We start from the raw sequence: 23209 nt of genomic DNA, 5'->3' as shown, positions 1-23209 counted from the left end.
TCCATCTATCTATCTATCTATCTATCTATCTATCTATCTATCTATCTATCTATCTATCTATCTATCTACCTATCTACTTATCTATCTATCTATCTATCTATCTATCTATCTATCTATCTATCTATCTATCTTTTACTTTATTTGCCAGCATGGACATATGTACACAATGTATATGCTTGGCACTCATGAAAGCTAGACAAAGGGTGTCAAATCTCCTCATTAGAGTTACAGACAGTTGCAAGCCACCATGTCGGTGCTGAGAACAGAACCTAAGCTATTTGTGAGAGCACTGAGCCATCTTCCTAGTCCCCATAGTCATCTTTGTTCTTGGAATGATGTAAGGAAGTGGGTCTTCTTTCGGCGTGGCAGCCATCTTTCAGTTAACTCGCCAACATGACGAACACAAAGGGAAAGAGGAGAGGCACTCACTGTATGTTCTCTAGGCCTTTTAGGAAAATGGAGTTGTTCCTTTGGCCACATACATGCGAATCTACAAGAAGAGTGATATTGTAGACATCATGGGAAAGGGCACTGTTCAGAAAGGAATGCCCTAGAAGTGTTACAACGGCAAAACAGGGAGAGTCTACAATGTCACCCAGCACGCCGTGGGTATCATTGTAAACAAGCAAGTTAAGGGCAAGATTCTGGCCAAGAGGATCAATGTGCGGATTGAGCACTTAAAGCACTCGAAGAGCAGAGATGGCTTCCTGAAGTGGGTGAAGGAGAAAGATCAGAAGAAAAAAGAAGCCAAAGAGAAGGGCACCTGGGTTCACCTGAAGTGCCAGCCTGTGCCACCCAGAGAAGCACACTTTGTGAGGATTAATGGGAGAAAGCCTGAGCTGCTGAAGCCCGTTCCCTATGAATTCACGACCTAATGTACAAAGAGAAATAAAGGACCCGGACTAGAAAAAAAAAGTGGGTCTTTTTTTTTTTTTTTTAAACAACCTGTTTGTCACAGTGGTCACCTCTGCTTACATAAACTGCTGCATGATATCTGGGTGTACTGACAGAAGTCAGAGGAAATATGGAAATTGTGCACAGGGAGATTTGTGTGGCCTTTAGCCTCTGTTGCTCTTACTACTGTATCTTGCTAATATACCATACTATAAAAATTAATTATTTTATTTGACATGTTTTCTATTAAGCACATTCAATAGCAATTAGCCAAGGCATGAATGTGAATGTTTCATGAAAACTTACTTGTACTTTTTAAAAACGGGTGGTGAACATATATAACATAACAGTTCAATATTGACCAGGCATTGTGCCCACATAGACTATGGTGGTATCATGGAGCCAATAAAATTGGTCCACAGGTTGCTGTGGAAATGTCGGCAACTCCAATGAGATGGTACAGTACCAGCAGCTGCAGACAGTGAAATTACTCTTTAAATGACTTTACGTTAAACGATGATATAATTTAATATGGACAGCTGAAGTGTGTGGGTGGGAGAGCAGACAGCTGTAAAGGCTGGAAGCCATGTGTGACTCCTGAAGATAAAGGAAAGGCTTTGCCACATTTCCCTTTTAGTGGAGCCAAAAAATAAATAAATAAATAAATAAATAAATAAAGCCATCATCGATTGCCTTCTCTATTCAATCAAAAGTTTAACACTGAACAAAGAATTGTTTATTTCACACGAATGTACAATTTGGCGGAACAGAAATAGTGTGGAAACTGTCTTTACTGAATTACATTCTGTGGATCAGGATTGACCTGGACTGATGAAACTGCATCCATACTTAGCAATTTCATTCCTAGCGCTGATGGTTTCCTGTAAAATGGGAGCTGTGCTGTTAGGGGTACATACTTTTTTTTTTCTTTACCACAATTTTATAACAAGAAAAGGTAAATTACAACGATGTGAATGTTTATTTTCCTTATTGGAGAACAAATTCTTTTTTTTTAAACAACTTTATTTTACAAAACAAAGATAAATGTACAGATTTTAAGCATTTTTTGCATAAGATTATACAATACATTTTTGTCAGTACTTTTTTTTTAAAGGTTTGATAGTGTGATAAAGATCCCACCAGTAACAATGAGCATAAAGTACATGTAAAACAAGATGCAACCTGGAAATAGTAGAAAAAAAAAGTGGGTCTTAATATGTAAAGTTAGAGGAAGAACTTAGTACCCAGCATTCCACTTTTCAAAGGGCAATGAATTATTTTTAAAAGCAAAAAAAAAATATTTGGTCATCTGTGGCTTCTGGGACGAGCATGATCACTTTTGTAATGTAACTCCAATAAAGTCTCTCTCTCTCTCTCTCTCTCTCTCTCTCTCTCTCTCTCTCTCTCTCTCTCTCTCTCTCCCTCTCCCTCTCTCTCTCTCTCTCTCTCTCTCTCTCTCTCTCTCTCTCTCTCTCTCTCTCTGTACATATACATCTTATAAAATAGCAGATCTCCATGTGGCTTTCAGAAACCCTCTCTGCTGCTTTTTCTTTCCTTCCATCTCTCCCCTCTTAACATGTCTTCCTGTTATTTCCCCTTTGAGAGTTTATGGCTTTTGGGTGAAGGAGTCAGTTTCTTTAAGCATGTGGCTCTGGTGGGCCAACAGCTCATGACAGCACAAGGGCTTTATCGAAGGTCTAAGTCTGATGACAGTTTTATCAATCTCATCTGAAAACCATTAGCCCTACCAACTGCCGCATAGTTCTGAAGTCTGAGGAATTTTAACAGCTGTCTTCTGACACTGTTTCTTCTTTGACAGTCCTCCAGCGTGCAGGTGCAGGAGTGCCAGGCCCTGTGGGGTGACTGGCCTTTGACCTTTGTGTCTCACCTGCTCTAGTTGCTCCTGCAGGTGTGTCTCTCCTTCCTTTGGCTTTCCAGCTCAGGTCTGACCCTCACCTCAGCAATTTCAGTTGGGAAGTGGTGCCTTCTCTTCCATGCCATAGCTTCTTCTACTCTCCAAACCCTCCCTGCCCAGCCTATTCTTCTTGGCTCTTACCTTGTCTTGTTCTTTAAACACTTGTTTTTAATTAGCAGAGATTAATTTTTGCTAAAATGGGGCATACCTTTATCTTCCAATTCCTTCAGTGTCTTAAAATTAGAGATGTTCTCACATTTGGTTTCCCCAATAATATCCCTGTCCCTGACCCTTACTTTGTAGAGTTAATTGTTTACCTATCCACTTGTTTAAGTTCTGTGTCTGTTGACAAAAAGGCCAGCTTTTTTGACAGATGTTTACTGGTACCCACTAGATGCCAAGCAACATTCCAGATGCAAAATATACAACAAAAAATGAATGGGCCACATCTCTCTACTCTCACAAGACCAATGAATGGGAAAAGCGATTGGTTTTGCTCATGTCTGATGCAGATTGGTACAGTTTAGTTCCCGAACCACCTCTATCTCAGGTGAGTGTCGCTGTTCGACCAATTCTATTCTGTCAAGTGACTCATTTCATGGAGGCATTGAGAATACATTGGAAAGAAAATCTCTATGGAATGTTTGGGAGGCCACAGCAGAGCCACAGGAGTCTTCCAGCCAAATGTGGTCCAAACTGGACAGAGATAATCAGCCACCCATGCCTCAGATTCCTGCTGCGCTTTCCCACCGGAAAGGCTCCAGCCCCTCCACCTTTGAGGCTATTATAGGGAAGGTGTAGGGTTCCAGTTCACAAAGCTGTTCCCAAAAGATGTCAATCACTTATGAAGCACACAGTGATGCAAACACAGTGTTAGGACTAAGCAACCCCTTGAAGTAGCTTTTACTATTCTCATCAAACCGATACAGAACCCAGAGATAAAACGCAAGCCAGTCAGTGTTTAGTTACTCCATGAAGGGGAACTTTCTGCCAAAGTCATAGAAGGTCAAATTCAGGTCGGTAAGAGTTAGGTCGTAGGGCTGGAGAGATGGCTTAGCGGTTGAGAACACTGACTGTTCTTCCAGAGGTCCTGAGTTCAATTCCCAGCAACCACATGGTGGCTCACAACCATCTGTAATGAGATCCGATGGCCTCTTCTGGTGTGTCTGAAGACAGAGACAGTGTACTCACATAAAAATAAATAAATCTTTTTAAAAACAGAATTAGGTAGTAGTGGGGTGGGGAATTATTGTCTTACCATGCAGTCTGTCTACTGCATTGCTATTTTATAGCTGTACCCCGACAGGCTCAGACACTTCAGCTTCCTGATACTCTCTGAGTAATTAATTACTTTTATCAGATTCCATGTTTTAGAAAAACGTATTAAGAGTCTTGATAGTAGAGGGGGACTAGTTGAAAAGAAAGGTCCAGAGGGTGGGGGATAAGACGGGTAATGGTGGGCGAATGTAATCACAATATAGTGTCTATGTACACGTTTATAAGAAATAAATTCAGAAAATGCCACTACAAAAAAGTTACAAAAACCTTCAGCCCAGTTAGAAAACTTCATAACCTGCGTTGAAAAGTCGACTTATAAAGGAGTCCTCCATATTTATTCAACTCCCTCTTCCCCGGGGTTGAGTCTGTTTCCAGGGAAGAGATTGGGACGATTCTCAAGTAAGAACTGTGAAGTCGATCTGGAGAGTGAGGCAGCGCTGTTCTAAAGGACAGAGCTGAGAAAGTCAAGCTCGCAGACGGCTCCTACCAATGCCCCAGCACAGATGCAGCTTCATGTGGATAATGCTGGGTTGTAGGGAGCCAAGTTCAGTTTGTTCCAACACACAGCATAGTTATCAGTGTGAGTCTGATCCTCACACACGTATAGAGCTCATGTTTGTTTTACATTCATATGTCTCACTTAGAGTAATGATCCATTTCATTTTCACTTATTTCTATGGTTGACTGATTGAGGACACAGAAGCAATTTCATGGTCCCATTCACCCTAAAGTTATATTTTCATCACTACGTTGGTTTTTCTATTATTATTTTTTTTAATTTTAAAATTGATTCTTTGAAATTTTTACCCGATTTGTTTTGATCCGAGTCAGCAATTTTCTGTACTTTTTACAGAGGACAGAAAGACCCATGGCTCAGGGACCAGTTGCTGAGGTCCTCAGACTTTGATCATCGTTACAGAGCTGGAGATGTCTGGTGGACACTTTGTCCTCTCTGCAGAGGACACTCACTGTTTAGTTATATAGTCACCCGGGCATCATGTTTGACTCTTTTTTTTTTTTTTTTTTACCAAAACCCACTTTGCTCGGGTTGACGGTCAAATGTGTGTGTTGTAGACTAGTTAATTGGTGTGGAGATCAGCTGACAAGATCAGTATGAAGTTGTTATAAAAATGAGAAAGCTTTCCACAATCCCACTTAAAACATCTCTCCAATGTATGCCAAGACCAGAATGTATATATGAATATCTGTGGATATATATGGATATACAAAATTCCACAGTGATGTGTGAAGTCTGCTGGTTTTAGGTATCGACTGGGGGTACAGATGCATATATGCTTACTAGCAAACTAGAAGGGACTAGAAGGGTTAAGGAGGAACTATTAGAATTTTCGCTGAAGCACTGAGGATAAACTAGGTTCTTTTTACTCTTTGGTTTGTAGTTGATACACATTAATTGTGCATAATGAGCTTTACCATGACAGTTTAATGCATATACACCTTATAGATCAGCTTCACACCCCTTGCTCTCTTGTAACCCCTCCAACTTCCGAACAACTTAGTCTGCTTCCTGATGTCCCACTTCCGTGTCTCTAACTAGCCTGGAGTCACTTTAGGGTTGCTTTCAGACACACTGACGTTGGTTTCTTGACTGGAGACCTTAGCTGTATGAACACCACACAATAAAGTGTCTCCCTGACTTCCGGAAACCATTAACTCCCTGTAAATTCTCAGGGAGGGGTTAGGTCTTGAGTCCCTCCCCTGATCCTTGGCAGGATGTTGGCCAGCCTAAGTTTGTGCAGGTAACCCCAGCCCCTGTGAGTTCAAGAACAAAGCCTTTTCAGTTTTTGTTAGAATCTTAAGAGAAGTGAATCCAGTTGGCCAGAGACTAAACTAGGAACAAGATGACCAGCTGCACCAACTATGTGTCTCAGGCTCAGGAAACCTTCATGAGAAATCTACCCTGGATTCTACTTCAGGACACCCTTTCTAATGATTGCTTTCTGTCTCCAAAATCCAATGGGGATATTTATTCTGTGCCCACAAAGCCCTATAAATCTCCCTCTAGATACACAGCAGCATAGTTCCACATCCCTGGAGGCTCCCTGACCTCTTCAACTGACTTCTTCAAGCGGGAAGAACCTTGACAGGTAGGAGATATACCTTCCTCTTCCAATGTGGGCAATATTCTGGCTCCCTATAGTTTGATTTTGCAAATTTGTGAGTTTGGTGTGTTCTAGCTGGCTTTCTGTCTACTTTGCATTCCTGTGGTGTGGCTGACTTCACCCTGTTTTTCTGTTCTCATTGCTATGTGGGACACTGCTGATTGCTTCACTGGGTTGTAATGTGCCACTTGAATTTCAACCAGAGACTATGATGAGTAACACTACACTGAATGTTTTTTTACACCCTCTTAGGCGCACTTGGGACTTTTTTTTTTGGGGGGGGGGCAGATTATCTGGGAGTGGCTTCTGGTCACACTCTTTGTGGTGTTTTCAACTGAGGTGGATGTAGCCAGTTGAGTACTTTGAAAGCCAAGGGCACATTTTTATAGACTTGAGTCTCTGTCACCTACCATCTTACCACACCATCAGGGCTTGGTCAATGTAGCCAGTCTCCGATGATTCCAATGTCCCCAAAGGTGATTTCTTTCTTTTTAGGTTTCACATGCTACACTGGCCAATCTCTGCCTCTGGGGAATACAACAATGTCTGTCTATTTTTAGGCAAAAAAGAAAGATTACCTGGTACCATCTGCCCACATCCTAACTCAGTAGACCAGATAAATGTACTCATTCCCGAGTAGCATTCTCCAAATCTATAAAGGTCCTGTTTTGTGCTTCCTCGCCTGACTTAGCCCAATCGTTTGTCTCATCTGCTTTCCTGCACAGCCATAAAACATGAAGGTTTTGTTACTCTTTGCTGTTTTCTTCTGCCTGGTCCAAGGAAACTCAGGTAAATGTCTTCTTAGTAGCCCTGGAGAAGGCAGGGACTCTCTTATGTTTGTAGACAGCATCGGACACAGAGTGGGACCACTTTCATAACAAAGAGGTTTTATTTTTATTATTCTTTTGTTTCCTCCTTTGTTGAGAGTTGTAAATTTTATAGGTCAGAGCAGGAGCTGCAGATGAAGTGTAAGCTTGCTGCCATGCTGCGAGCAGAGGAGACCTCACATTCATGGCAGTCCTCTGGCTTTTGCATGTAACTTATTATATCCACGGAAAACCAGAGGTAGTCTTTAAATGAATTTAAAGTAGAGAAAATAGGTTCCTGTAAGAAAGCTAGTGTCCAGATCCTTGGAATTACGGGCTCTTCTGTCCAGGAGGACTACACTCACATCTCCATGTCCTCTTTAAACCACGGTAGGTTTGATGAACACAGGATCAGAAATCAGTCCCCATCTGAAGTCTGGCTATTTCAGGAGACCATTGTTCTAAACGTGTCAGACGTGTTGTTGCTGCTGCTTTTGAACACAGAGTGTGGAGCATTGTTAGAAAGGCCTCTTTTGGCTCTGCCAGAGCCTGACAAATACAGAGGCTCACCGACAACCATTGGACTGAACACAGGGACTCCAAGGGAGGAGTTAGAGAAAGGACTGAAGGAGCTGAAGGGGTTTGCAACCCCATAGGAAGAACAACAGTATCAACCAAACAGAGCTCCCAGGGACTAAAGCACCATTCAAAGAGTACACATGGAGGGACCCATGGCTCCAGCTGCATATGTAGCAGAGTATGACCTTGTCAGACATCAATGGGAGGCCCTTGGTCCTGTGAAGGCTCGATTTCCCAACGTAGGGGAATGCCAGGGTGGGGAGGCAGGAGGGAGAGGGTGGGTGGGTGGGAAGCACCCTCATAGAAGCAGGGGGAGGGAGAATGGGATGGGGATTTCTGGAGTGGAAATCTGGAGATTTTCATTTGAAATGAAAAAAAAAGGGCTTTTTTTTTTAAAACTTAGAAGGCCACACAAGACACATTTTAAGTTTTCTTCTTTTTATTGTAGTAATAAGAGTGAAAATTCAGCCACAAGCTGAGACAGACCCAGTCCTAAGTTTTCTACAGCCTGAGACCCACCTCCTGCTATTCTGTCCTGTTTTCTTAAATACCACTCTCCCGTTCCACACCATGCCTCTGTCTCCAGGTGGCTGAAGAGCCCTGCTGTATCAGGGCCTCCAGCGGGCCAGGTGATTTCACACTCGGCCTGCGTGCCACCCAGGAAACACCATGAGATGTAAATGATTGTTACTGAAAGCTAAGGAGGAAAATCTCAGTGACACAGAGACTCATTCTCTGTGAGAATGGAGCAGAATCTTCCAGCAGAACCGAGGGCTGGAGTCGCTGTTTACCTGTCTGTTGTATTCACAGGGGACATACCACCCGGAATCAGAAACACAGTGTGCTTCATGCAACAGGGTCACTGCAGACTCTTTATGTGTCGTTCTGGTGAGAGGAAGAGGGACATCTGCTCTGACCCCTGGAATAGATGCTGCATACCCAGTTCTGTTAAAGACTGAAGATAGAAGACTTACTGGAAGACCTGGGACACGGGGGTGCAAGGCCTGGAAGCACCCCAAAGGCTTTGAGTATGTGTAGCTGATGGTGTGTGCTCAATAACTAGCTGAATAAATCTATCACCGAGGCAATGGTCCGATAAAAGGATTTGACTGAAAAAGTTGTCAGTTTGCTATGTATTTTAAAGGACTTTGCGGAGTTCCTTAATTTCTCTATTTCGTCCTTTCTTCTGCACAGGTAGTGTCTTCTACATGCTCAGGGACAGGGCAGAGCGGAAACCAAGCTCAGCCCTAAACATTGTTTTCAAAGGGACAGGAATGGCCGACTCACTGGCCTTCCTTCCTCTACGGCGCCTGTCATATCAAGTTCAGTGCCAACTTCTCTCCTCTTGCTTAGGCCACTAGGGATCCTTCTCCATGTCCAGAGCCTTCTCACATGTGACACCAGCACCTAAGTATGGCTTTGTAGCCTTTCAGCATTTACTCTTGTCACAACCAAGTAACATGTGACCTTGCCCTTACAGAAAATATAATAAGGCTTAAAAACGGCCATTCCGGGGATTTAAGAAAAATGAAAACAAACAAACAAAAAACTCATGAGGCCAATCAAAATCAGAAATTCATAAACAGGATTTCTGGTGTGCCTGCAAGAGTGTTCATTCTGTTACTTCTATCTTTAAATGTTTGTTAATTTGTGTGTGTGTGTGCAGTATGTTTATGAGTGTTTATGTGTGGTGTATTTGTGTATGTACAGTGTGTGTGTGTGTGTGTGTGTGTGCAGTATGTTTATGAATATTTATGTGTGGTGTATTTGTGAATGTACAGTGTGTTTGTGTGTGTGTGTGTGTGTGTGTGTGTATGTGTGTGTGTGTGTGTGTGTCTGGTCTCTCTGTGGGAGTGTGGGGTGAGTGTGTACACTTGCTCACGCCATGTGCACATAAGGAGGTAAAAGAATTTGGGGGTGAGTTCTCTCCTTTCTCCATGGGTGATGGAGACTTTGTCTCCTGCCCTCTTTAAACAAGTATTCCTAAACAGTTAAATCCATCAGGGCCCACTGTGAGAAACTTTCTAACCCTGAGGAGTTTGCTGCTCCTCTCTGCAGGAGGTTCTGCTGTGGGGGCAGGTACCTAAGAATTAATGAAGTGAATTAATGAAGGTGAAGGACTCAGAGGCTCACTGAGGGGAATGTGCTGCTGAATCACAGATCACATGCCACGCTTTCTCTAGATTAGCAGACAAAAATCCCTTCTTTCCACGTTTCTACTTACTGCCAGAATCTATGTTGTTTATGAACCAGCTGAATCTCCTTCAGAGTTCCTGCCTGGCTTCTCTTCCCAACACTCAACACTCTGGCTTGGCCATTCTTCAGCCTCTTCTCAGTGTGTTCTTTATTTTTTTTTTCTAAATACAACCCCTGGAACTGCTCAGAAGGGAGCCCCCATCAGACACCAGCATCTCTTCAAGGCCCCCTCTTGTCCCCACAGAGAATGGAACATGTAGTTCACACCCACGTGAAGGCCTGTCTGGGGAGGGTTCTGGCTCCAGGCAACCAGTGGTGAGGTCCGGGCAGGATGAGGAGCCTGGCTCCTTCCTCACAGCCTAGGCTGGTGGTAGGCATCCTCATCTTCTGCATCTCAAGCTTAGAGGAGGAGGCTGGGCTAGAAATCTGAGGCCCCAGCCCAGGAGACCACCAGAGAAGAATGACTCTTCCTTAGTGGCTCTTGGTGGGATTCCATACAAGCAGTGAAGAGGAAAACTTCCCCCATGCCTTCTTTCTAGCACACATCTTAAACATGCAGCAAGAGCAGCTGTGAGCCAGGCCAGATGGATTTCATAAATCCATATTATAGACTCACACCATCGAATATGTTGCTCACTGCACAACACTTTTTAATGTGTGCTTGGTGGCTGTTTATTATATTTTTTGTGGACACTTTTTCATGTAGTTTAGGCTGGCCTTGGACACCTGATCATCCTGTGCCCACCAACCAAGAGCTGGGGTGACAAGTGTGCACCACCACACTGGAGTTATTCAGTACTGGATACTGTTCAATCCTTACAAATGCTAGGCCAGAATTCTAACTCGAAAGGTGCCCCTGGACTCTGAAGGGATCGGTTTAGACTGCCTAATGAGCGCCAAGGACAGCATTCATTCCTCTTCTGCGTACAATATGTTTTCTCACATGAGTAAATGAAAGCATATTTGGACCCGAACAGTACTCCTGGCCTAGTATTTAATGCTTGTCCTCAGAGACCACAAAAAAACCTGATGCTGGTGCACTGCGCGTCAATACCAATAATAACCACAAGAGGGCGGGCAGCCACTGCTAATCCCTGAAGGGTTTTGTTTTTCTTTTCTTCTTCTCTTTTCTCTTGCTGTATATTTTTATTTACATTTCAAATGTTATTCCCCTTTCCCTGTTTTCCCTCTGGAAATCCCCTGTCTCATCACCCCCCACCCACGCTCTCCTGCCTCCCCTTCCTGGCATTCCACTACAACAGGGTATCAAGCCTTCACAGGACCAAGGGCCTCTCCTCCCATTGATACCAGACAAGGCCATCCTCTGCTACATATGCAGTTGGAGTCATGGGTCCCTCCATGTGTACTCTTTGGTTGGTGATTTAGTCCCTGGGAGCTCTGGAAGGAAGGGGTCTGGTTGGTTGATATTGTACTTCCCATGGGGTTGCAAACCCCTTTAGCTCCTTCAGTCCTTTCTCTACCTCCTCACTGGGGTCCTTTGATCAGTCCAAAGGTTTTCTGTGAACATCCGCCTCTGTATTTGTCAGGCTCTGGCAGAGCCTCTCAGGAGACAGCTATATCAGGTTCCTAGCAGCAGGCACTTCTTGGCATCTCCAATAGTGTCTGGGTTTGGTTATTTTATATAGGCTGGATCCCCAGGTAGGACAGTCTCTGGATGGCCTTTCCTTCCGTCTCTGCTTCACAGTTTATCTCGGTATTTCCTCCTATGAGTATTTTCTTCCCTCTTCTGAGAAGGACTGAGGAGCTAAAACCATTCAGTGGAAAAAAAGAGCATTTTCAACAAATGGTGCTGGTTCAACTGGCAGTCAGCATGCAGAAGAATGCAAACCAAGCCTTTCTTGTTGCCTTAAACAAAGCTCAAGTCCGAGTGGATCAAAAACCTCCACACAAAACCAGATACACTCAAACTCATAGAAGAAAAAGTGGAAAGAGCCTGGAACACATGGGCGTAGGGGAAAGTTTCCTGAACAGAACACCAGTGGCTTATGCTCTAAGATCAAGAGTCAACAAATGGAACCTCATAAAATTGCAAAGCTTCTGTAAGGCCAAGGACACTGTCAAAAGGATAAAACTGCAACCCAAAGATTGGGAAAAGATCTTTGCCAATCCTACATCAGATAGAGGGTTAATATCCAGTACATACAAAGAACTCAAGAAGTTAGACTCCAGAGAACCAAATAATCCTATTAAAATGGGGAACAGAGCTAAACAAAGAATGCTCAACTGAGGAATACTGAATGGCTGAGAAGCATCTAAAGAAATGCTCAACATCCCTAGTCATCAGGGAAATGCAAATCAAAACAACCCTGAGATTCCACCTCACACCAGTCAGAATGGCTAGGATCAAAAACTCAGGTGACAGCAGATGCTGGCGAGGATGCGGAGAAAGAGGAACACTTCCCCACTGTTGGTGGGACTGCAAGCTGAAACAATTACTTCCTTTTTGGTTTACTTTTTATTTTATTTATTTTGTTCACTGAAGCTGGTCACATGGCTAAGGAAAATCCCAGGATTTTTTGCAGAATTCAGAAAAGTAATTTTACTTCTAGCCCGGATTCCTTAGTACTAACTGTAATGTCTTTATTTCTGGCTTACACAGGTTAGGCATTAACTCTAGGTCACTCTAGGGAATGAGAAGGAATCAGCTCAGACTGATTCATAGGGATTTATTAAAGCACCCCCTTTAATACCCTGTGTGAGAGTAGTGTCCAGCCAAAGATGAAGATAACAAACTGAGAGTCCATCTGTCCTGTGGCTAGTGTTCACAGGCGGTGACACTAGCAGGTCCTTCACTTAGTGTTTAGCAACCAGCGGTCAGGTCCATGGCAGGAGGTGCACAAGGGCCCAACGCTGGCTCAGTGCAGGGTTCATGGGCTCTTCTAGCTTTGGCCAGCAGCACAGATGTGCTGCAGGGATGCCTCCTTAGAAGGATTATACCAGAACCTGGGAACTTCGATGAGTGCATCAAATAGAAGCAGGCTGTGGCTTTGACTTTAGGGGCCTTCAAGTCCCAACACATTTCCCTTTTTCTTTCTCTCTTTTTTTCTGGAATAAAATTCTTTCTTTTTCTTATAAAGACAACATTTAATTGGGGCTGGCTTACAGGTTCAGAGGTTCAGTCCAGTATTATCAAGGTAGAATCATGGCAGCATCCAGGCAGGCATGGTGCAGGTGGAGCTGAGAGTTCTACATCTTCATCTGAAGGCTGCTAGCAGAATACTGGCTCCCAGGCAGCTAGGGCGAGGGTCTTGAGCCCATGCCCACAGTGACACAACTATTCCAACAAGGCCATGCCTCCAATATGTAGCAGAGGATGGCATTGTCTGGCATCAATGGGAGGAGAAGCCCTTGGTCCTGTGAAGGCTTGCTTCCCAAGTGTAGGGGAATGTCAGGGTGCTGAGGTGGGAGTGGGTGGGTGGGAGGGGAAGCATCCTCATAGAAGCAGGAGGAGAGGGCTTTGGGGGAGGAACTGGGAAAGGGGATAACATTTAAAATGTAAATACATAAACTATCTAATAAAAAGAAAAGAAAGAAAAAAACCCACAAAATATAATAAGAGAGAGGGAATTGGGAGGGAGAGAGGATGGGGGATAGGTCAGGATTGGGTACTGGAAGGGACAGGAGAGAAGTACAGAGGGTCAGAAAATTGAATAGAAATATGTAGCAGCAGGGGTGGTGAACTTGGGGATCCTTGTCATCCAACAGGGATGGCTTTAATTCAAATACCCAACAAAGGGGAGAAAGAACCAACAGAGACCACCTCCCGTAGATAGGCATGGCCGTCAGTTAAGGGATGGGGCCGCCCACGCATCTCAAAATTTTTAACTCAACACATTTTCAGCTGAGATTTACCCACCATGTGCTTGTGCTGAGACCTGGAGGCAGCGGCCAGGGGAGCTGGGAAATGTTAGGAATATGCATAGTCCTCCTCTCTTGATGGGGGAATCCATGGCTCCAGCCTCATATGTAGCAGAGGATGGCATTGTGTGGCATCAATGGGAGAAACCCCTCTACTGACCCTGGAAGCAGGTGACTTGGGGGTCTGAGGGCTTGGGACATCCTGGAAAGTAGATGTATCAGGTTTGGTGCAAGAAAGCAGAGCCAAATCCTCAGAGCCTGCAGGGCTGTTCACCTAAGAGAAGTTCAGGTAACCTGCAGGGGGCTCTGGCTTCCTCTTCTGCGATGGCACAGTCAGTTGGAAGGACAGTGGTTCCCACTCTTGCTCAAGTGTGGCGTCCACAGTTACCCTTCCCCTCCTCCCTTCCCACACCACTGCTGTGCATGGTCGGTTACTCTGTTTCTTTTTGTCCCTTGTACCTCTCAGGCACCCCTGTTATAGGACTCAGCCTTCTGGCCCCAGAATCTGTTTCCATGAATGTTTTTCTGGTTAGATTTTGAACTTAAAGGCCACATTTGTATAAAGGGTCTGGTAGTTATAAACACTAGCATTTATACTTTTACTAACTGAAGACAATTACATGTGGATTCATGAACTAATTAATCCAAACGTGAACTCAGACTGGTTTCCTTCAATGCGCTGCTCCTATGATTGCTCACCTAGAGTCTGGTATGTGCATAGTAGCATCCTTGGCCGGGGTTCTTAGCCTTCTTAAGGCTGTGGCCCTTTAACACAGTTCCTCGTGTTGTGGTGACCCCCAGCTATAAAACTGTTTGCATTGCTACTTTATAGCTGTAATTCTGCTACTGTTAGGAATGGTAATATGATTTGTGACCCACAGGTTGAGAGCCACTGCCTTAGAGGAACACAAAGACACAAAGGGTGGTCCCCTAGTATTCCCAGAGGTGACTTACTACTATTTTATCCCACCCATTACTGTGCTATACTGGGATAGACTATGGTATTAGCCCCACCAGACACTTTTTCAAGCCAAAGCATACCTCCTAATGCTGAAACATAGTCATCCAATACAGCTGTCTTGGAGACAGATGAGATACACATTTATAAAATAAGAAACAGTCAACAAACCCCTTCTGGGAGCCAGAAGATAACTTTATCAGTAACATCACAACATCTCAAAATATCAAGATTTATTTTATTTTATTTTATTTTGGAACTGTCTTCAGAGTCAAGTCTTCTCCTGCATAACATCTGCTTCAGTAAGACCACACACTTCTCTTCCAAAGGAAATCAAGTCTCTGGAAGCTAGGAGGTCCACTACAGTCCTCTGCCATTTTCTTCCCTCAAAGGAGAAGCAAATCTTTGTCAGTTCACAGACAATGGATATATCTCTCAATTCCTGAGTCATTAGGGTGGCTGGAGGCCAGGTGAACCTTCCAGGTTCCCAAGCTTCTTCCTGGGAGACGCCCAGTGTGTTAGCTCACACTAGACTATAGGTGACTCCATTTGGAGGCTGTTATGAGTCCTGCCCACAAGGAAACGTGCATCTTTCAGCTGAGCCTGAGAATTCACAGAGAGCTTTTCCCATCAGTAGAGCATCTAAGGGTGGTGGTTTCCGTATGACCCACAGAGAACAAAGAATACTGTAGCTGGACTCCATGCAATGCATGACTCAGATGAGGTCTTCCCAGCCAGGTGCAGATGAATTCTGGTAAAAAATATCCCAAAGACAGGACAGCATTCCAAAGCATACCCAGCTTCATCTCACATCTGCTTTCTGTCACTATGACAAAACACTGGAAATAATTAACTTTTCCCCACTTGTTATTATTTAGCATATGGGATATCAGTATGACATTTTCAGACAAAGTCTTATAGTGAGTCTCTCACCTTCTCTCCCCCATTCCTACTGCCCTGATTCCTCCTTGTAACCTTTGTCCTAATGTCTTCTCTTTCACGTCCCATGTGTCTTTGGAGCACCTCATCCTTCCTCTTAGTCTTACTTAGTCTTATACTAGTCTTACTCTCTCTGGTCTCTTTTATAGTTTTAACCACTACAGGAAAACAAGAAGAGTAAGTCTAAGAGAATCAGCCTTTAAAGAGAGAGAAGAGTTATTTGGGCTCAAACATTTGGAGGTCCTAGGTCATGAGCTGAGGTGTTGGTATTTTGGGTTCTAGAGAGGGGCAAGACAACAAGGAAAATGGGAAGCAACGGGGGGAGAGGATAGGAGGTCTTAGGAAGAGGAGGGTGAGGAGGAATATGAAAAGGAGGTAAGAGTGAAGAGGAGGAAGAGTGTGAGAAAGAAGAAGAAGAGAAGGAAGAAGAGGTGGAGGAGGAGAAAAGGGAAGTGTTGAGAACAACCAGTCTCCTCAGAGGCATGGCCCTCACACTAAGACCCTCTCACAAGGCTATTCCAAAGGGTTCACTGTCTCCCAACGGCTCCACACTGGCCCTGAGCCTTGAACACTCATGGCTTATCTAAGCCCTTTCTGTCACAGCTTCTGTGCTTAAACACTTCCCACAAATCTACCTCGGCTCATCTACAGAGCGGCATGAACATGTCCAGGGTGCAGACAGGACACCTACGTTTCAGACATAGGACGTCCCTTACTCATAGCCACAGAGCTTCTCTGTGAGGAAGCTCAGCTCTGCTCTGTCAAGGAGTCGGCAGAGACTTTTAGTGTGATCATATTAGAGTGCTGAAATCAATTTAACACACCTCATGTTTTTAACAACATACTCAGGATGCAGCACACCCGTGTATCTCTGCACCGTCTGTTGTGGTCTTCATCTTGCACTGGCTGAGCCAGGTAGGTGCAACACGTGACAATAAAGTCTAAAACTTTCAGCTCTCTGCAGGAAAAAAATAACCATAACTTGAGATACAGGACTCATAACTGGACATGCTGATGCTTAGTAAATATAGTTGGGTTGGTAGATCACATGCAGTTTCTGTATGGGTAAGAGCAACTCCCAGTTTGAATCTCACTAGTACAGGAGGGAATGTACTCGTCCAAACCAACCCACAACACTCCCCCACACACACACGAAAGAAGGAAAGAAAGACATATAGTTATGACCCTTTGGAAGTCAATGGTGGGCTTAGATAGATGGCCCCTTATGACATATTTTCTCATTTCATAAAACATAGGGATTGTGGTGTCTGTGTATAGTGTGTACAATGTATATTCTTTCTCTTCAGAGATTTCTTCTTTTATTTTTAATTTTTTATGAGTAAATTTATTTTTATTGGATATTTTATTTATTTATATTTCAAATGCTATCCTCTTTTCCATTTTCCCCTCCACAAGCCTCCTATTCCAATTCTCTTCCCCCTGCTTCTATGAGGTTGCTGCCCCCCACATACTTTTACCTCCCCTCCCTGGAATTCCCTGACACTGGGGCATTGAACCTTCATAGGACCAAGGGCCTCTCCTTCCATTGATGCTAGACAAGGCCATCCTCAGCTACATATGCATCTGGAAGCCATGTGTTACTCCATGTGTACGCCTTGGTTGGTGGTTTAGTCCTTGGTCTGGTTGGTTGATATAGTTTTTCCTATGGGGTTGCAAACCCCTTCAGCTCCTTCAGTCCTTTCTTTACCTCCTCCATTGGGGTTCCTATGCTCAGTGCATTGGTTGGCTGCAAGTATCTGCATCTGTATTTGTCAGGCTCTGGAAGAGCTTCTCAGGAGACAGCTATATCAGGCTCCTGTCAACATGCACTTCTTGGCATCCACAATAGTGTCTGGATTTGGTGTCTGTATGTGGGATGAATCTCCAGGTGGGTCAGTCTCTGGATGGTTTTTCCTTCAGTCTCTGCTCCACACTTTGTCTCCATATTTCCTTTAGATAGGAATAACTCTGGCTTAAAAATATGGAAATAAGTGGGTGGCCCCATCTCCCAACTGGGTTCTTGCCTAACCTCTGGATATGATTTCTACAGGTTCTCCCTCCACTTTGTTGGGCATTTCATCTAATATCATCCAATCTGGGTCCTGGGAGCCTCTTGCTTTCCTGGTATCTGGCACGTTCTGGTGGCTATCACCAGTTTCCCATCCCCCATTGCTACACACCTCTGTTCAATTTTCTGACCCTCTGTATATCATCTTTGTCTCCTCCCATACCTGATTCAGCCCCTCTTCCCCCTCCCTCACCTATTCCCAAGTCCTTTCTATCCTCTATCTCCTGTGAGTATTTTGTTTCCCCTCCTTAGATCGATTAAAGCATCCAGATGGTGATCTTGAGACTCTTTTGGGGCACAACATTAGTGGAAGTCTGTGAACTGAGAATTGTTTCATATATGTGCCTGACTCTGAGGAGAGATGAGTCAGCCGCCAGTTCCAGGGACAGCAAAATGGGTGTCACAGGAAAGCAGTTTATGACTGGGCAGCTAATGATGCTGCATTGAGGGAGCAGTCTGCTGAACCCCTTTGGTGGGTGTATGTGAAAGGACTTGATATTTCTGCATCATTCTTTCTTACCTCCTAAACTGAGCAGATATTTTATATTTTTGGACAGAATAAAGAAAGGGAAAGAGAGAAAGAGATGGGAAAAATGAAGGAGGAGAGAGGAGGAGAGAGAAGGAGAGAAGTGGGAAGAGAAGGGAAGTGAGGAAGAAAAGAAGAAACAATGGGAGTCTCCCCCCCTCCTCGCACACACACATACCAGACTGGGATCCATATAGACAAGACCCTCCAGAATATGGGAAGGGTGAACAAGAGCTGTTTGTCCTGCCTGTGTTCTCGTTGGCTCATTCCCCAGCAGTAGGGCCAGGGAACATAAGAAAGAAGCGATGACTGCCAGATCAGATGGCAGGGCAGCCAATGGGAGGGAGGAACAGCTAAGGAGAAAATGCACCCAGTCTCTGGAGGGTGGACCAGTGTACAGGTAACTATGGAAGTCCTCAAAGGAAACATTTCTGGGTCATTGTGTTCCTCCGCCCTCTTCCTCTAGAGAGGGAGTGTTTCTCCTTCCCACTCCTTTCCCAAGTGTGCCACCTCCTAAGGTGAGGAAAGCACTGTGGATGTTAGCAACCTGGATGCAGATAAGCACCGTGAGACAGAGTGCACGTCTGGGCCTTTCCCAGTGGAAGGCATTGATGAGTCAACCCAGGACTTCCTGGAATCCACATTTGCCAAACCAGTTGGAAGCAAAGGGTCATGATGACTCGCTTAGTTGGCTTCACTGTAATGCTTGAGGCTAGGTGTGGTGCACGTCACAGGTGAGCAAAAACATAGGAACCAGAAAGTGTCCCGTTTCACTGTGACCCTCCCTGTACTGTCATGGGGAGGAGACTGGAAGTACAAAGACGCTTCCTTCCGGTCACTAGGCAAGTCTTGTCTGTCCACCACTCATGTCCTCACCTTCTAGGAGTCAACTTCCTCCGATGCTATGATGCTCACCCCATCTTTGGAGCTTTGAACATTACTGGGATCTGCACTATGCAACAGGTGTAGCTCCTTGACTATTTTATCAAGATTCTTGAAGGGCACTTATTTTACACCTTGAGGAGACAGACACCACCTACATCTGTGGAATCCTGGCTCCCCCTTAGCAGCCCATGAGTCTCCCTCATCACAGCCATTCTGAGGCTCAATTGAGGGTAATGATAATCATCTCTCCTTACGTCAGGTCCTCAAACTCCCTAACGCACCTGCCCTGGATGTGTCAGATGCAAACAGAAATATCTCCAGCCTTAGCTTAGAGACAGTAAAATGCTAAAGTCAAGCATGTTTACAATTTCTTTGGATTCTAAGGAAAAAAAATGCTCCTGCCCGAGCCCTCTAAAAAGCTGGTTTTCCAAGTGGTATCTGATGTGATCCAGGCTCAGTTTCTTACCCCAAAGCTGTCCTCCTGCTCCATCCATTTTCTTTCTCCCATTTCCTCCAGGAAATTCCATTCCTGACTCTTCAGGCATGACTATCTGAGGACTTTTTTTTTAATGGCCAGACTGTATCACTCACAACAAGGAGCAGCAGGACAGTTGTGGGTGATAATGGTGCCTAGGTCGGGGAGGATGAGCATGACAGAAATGAGATTTCGATGGCATTCTGACTAGAACAGCATTGATCCAACATCTTGGGCTCCCTCCTATGTGCTTTCTAGCGTGAGTGTGGATAATCACATCTCTTATATCATAATCATGCTTGGCAGAGTGTTTGTATCACTCTTTAGGATGGGTATTTGCCTTTCCTAGTGCAGTTGTAATGAGGATGGTGAGGGGAATAATTCCCTCATTGCTAAGCCATTCCTCATTTCCCAGATCCAGGAAAAATGCATTTGGTAACTTCCCCATTGCACCTTATATCTGCAGGGACACTTAAGGACACACTGTTCTCTCTTTGTTTTTGGGGTTGTGATGTTCATTTTTCCAGTTAGGAACCGATGAAATGGTTGCATCTCCCTGAGGAAGGTGAACAGAGGTAATTTCAGACATTCAAAAACAGGAAGTAAAATGTGGGGCACGAAAACAATCTAACACCTTACTTAACTAAATTGAAATAAAACATGTAGAGAGATAATATATAGAAATAAAAACACATGTAAAGAAAAAGGCTTCCTTTGGATAAAATAAAGTCTGTCTCTTCATGATAAGGGGAGCTTTGTAGCATTCTCGTGCTACTGTTGGTGTGAGAAATGGGCAGTGCTTGGGAGGGATGCCAGATTTTTGGTTCCTATCACACAGCCTTCTCCTTAAAAGGATATTTCTTCAGTGTATTTTGGAGAAAGGCTAAAACATGGTTTTGGATGATGGCATGTCTCATGGTATGAGTAACTCATAATTCTGATATATAAAAGATACCTAACATTGAGATGGGTTGATTACAGGCATGTGCCACACTCCCTAGCTTTTATGTGGGTGTTGGGTATTGAACTCAGAACTTGAGTAGGAAAGTTCCAGTGAGGAAAGACTCTGGATGAAGGGACAGAATGCATAGCATGGATTATCAGGTGACAAGGCTACTAAAACCATCATGAAACCTGTGTGCCAGACCCATTCTATCCTGCATGTACGCCAGAGTTCAGCAAGCTGCACCCCAACATCTAACTCCAGATGCCACTTGTTTATATAGTGCTTTATTGGGACAGAGCCATAAGGATTTGCTTCTTGCTTCTGATATATTTTTTTGTTATTCCTGTAAAGTTGAGTCATTTCGGTAGAAGGTGTGTAGCCAGCAAAACCTAAAAGCCCTTACAGTATATATAGCCTTGGTAGAGAAGGCTCGCTGATTCCTAATGAATGAAATTGCTAAGCTGTGAAGAATACAGAAAATAAGTCATCTTGTGGTTGAGATGCCATGAGTAGATTTCTCTTTAGTGCCAGCATCCAAGATGCCACAGCCTGCAGTTCCGTAAAGTTCCTGTAAATTCTCAAAACCAGAATTGCTCTGTGGTTTACTGAATATGTCTTCAGTTCCTAAACCTCTTTCATTCATATTTCATCACTTGCAGATGCTGGACTTTTCATTAAGAAAATGAACTTCCGAAAGGGTGTAAAAACAAAAGGGGAGCTCAAGTAGTAAAGGGAGGTTTTAGGATAATAGTATGTGAGTCAGATGGCTTGGCCTGCAAATTTGAGCTCAAAACTATAGCTGCGTTTTTATTACAATATAGATTATGATACTATCTTCACATCATTTAGACCAGAAAAAAATGACTAAGTTCAAGTTAAAAAGAAAGTTAGAGCTACTCCAGTGCGGGGTATATACTCAGAGCTCTGTTGAGTAACAGCTATCATAAACAGTCAATGCACTGCCCTTGCCCGTTGCACCATTAGCCAATAAGTTCATTTTAATAACCAGTTCTAATTACATAATTATGCCAGACATCCTATTGAAAATAACCCCTGAGGATATGAATAGGAAAACAAGAAGTCAAATTATCTCTATTTGAAGATGATACGACATATATTATACTTAAGAGATTCTAAACTTTTCACCAAAAGACTTCTAGAAACAATCAACAATTTCGGCAAAATAGTAGGGTACAAAATCAATTTCGATAAATCAGTAGGTTTTGTATACATCATCAATATACACACTGAGAAAGAGGTCATAGGCATACCTTCATTTACAGTAGCATCAAGGATGCTCCAGCTGAGGAATCAGTTAGCTTATGGTATCTATACTGTAGCTCCAAAAACAATAGAAATGTCTTGGAATAAATCTAACCAAGGAGTGAAAAGACCTCTTGTCTTAGTCAGTGTTTCTATTCCTGCACAAACATCATGACCAAGAAGCAAATTGGAGAGGAAAGGGTTTATTCAGCTTACACTTCCACATTGCTGTTTATCACCAAAGGAAGTCAGGACTGGAACTCAGGAAGGTCAGGAAGAAGGAGCTGATGCTGAGGCCATGGAGGGATGGAGGGATGATTTGCTCAGCTTTCTTTATTATAGAACCCAGGTCTACCAGCCCAGGGATGGCACCACCCACAATGGGCGGGGCCCTCCCCCCTTGATCACTAGTTGAGAAAATGCCTTACAGCTGGGTCTCATGGAGGCATTTTCTCAACTGAGGCTCCTTTCGCTGTGATTAACTCCAGCTTGTATCAAGTTGACACAAAACCAGCCAGTACTCCTCTACATTACAAACTTCAAATCTTTGAAAAAAGAGATTGATAAAGACACTAGAAAGCAGAACAACTCCCATATTCATGGACTAGTAGAATTTATATTGTGAAAATGACCATCTTAACACAGGAAAGTTATAGATTCAATGCAGTTCCAATCAAAATACCCACAACATTCTTCACAGCACAGAGATGGAAAAAGAGCATCATCTTAAAATTCATATGGAGCCAGAAAAGACCATGGATAACCAAATAAACACTAAGCAAAAAACAAAACAAAACAAAAACAAAAACCCTAGGAAAAGTGGCATTCTAGACTTTAATATATATATCATAGAGTCATAATAATAACAAAAATGTATGGTACTGACATAAAATAGATGTGCAGTCTAATCAAATTAAATAAAACACCCACATGTGAGTACTTATAACTACAACCAAGAGACATTTGAGGAAGAGCCAATAAAAAAAAAGTAAAACATATAATAGAGAAAAGATAGCATATTCAACTAATGGAGCTAGGGAAACTAGAAGACTACACCCAAAAGAATAAAATTAGACCCATATCTAAACCTGAAAGAAGTTAGATCTAGTTGTATCAAAGACCTCAATTTGAAACTTTGAATTTAAAAACCGATGGAAGAAAACAAAGGTAGTTCCCCATAAGACATAGAAGCGGGAAAAGACTTTCTGAACAAGACTCCATTAATCAAGGAACTGCAGCCAATAACTGACAACCCAGACATCATAGAACTAAAAGCTTCTGTACAGCTAAGGAAACAGTTAATAAAGTGATGAAGAAACTCATAGTGTGGGAAAGAATCATTACCAGCTATATATCTGCTGGAGGATTAGTAGGTAGAATATACAAAAATATTAAGGAAACAAACAACCCAATTTTTTAAAAAGAAATGAGGCATGGATATTAAGAGAAAGTTCTAAATAGAAGAAATAAAATTTGCTA

At 43.4% G+C, this 23209-nt stretch overlaps 1 protein-coding gene across 1 annotated transcript; it reads left to right on the top strand.

The window, feature by feature from the left end:
• Positions 1-6944: 6944 nt before the first annotated feature.
• Positions 6945-8554, top strand: LOC308429464 (sperm-associated antigen 11A; the record flags this gene model as incomplete). The annotated part of the gene is made up of 2 exons (XM_080928304.1): positions 6945-6999; positions 8406-8554. The coding sequence occupies 2 exons, from the start codon at positions 6945-6947 to the stop codon at positions 8552-8554; spliced, it is 204 nt and encodes a 67-aa protein (XP_080784430.1).
• Positions 8555-23209: the final 14655 nt, after the last annotated feature.

The sequence above is a fragment of the Micromys minutus genome, assembly GCF_963924665.1.
Source record: "Micromys minutus genome assembly, chromosome: 14".
Classification (NCBI taxonomy): Eukaryota; Metazoa; Chordata; class Mammalia; order Rodentia; family Muridae; genus Micromys; species Micromys minutus.
This window is presented reverse-complemented; position numbering and strand designations above follow the sequence as displayed.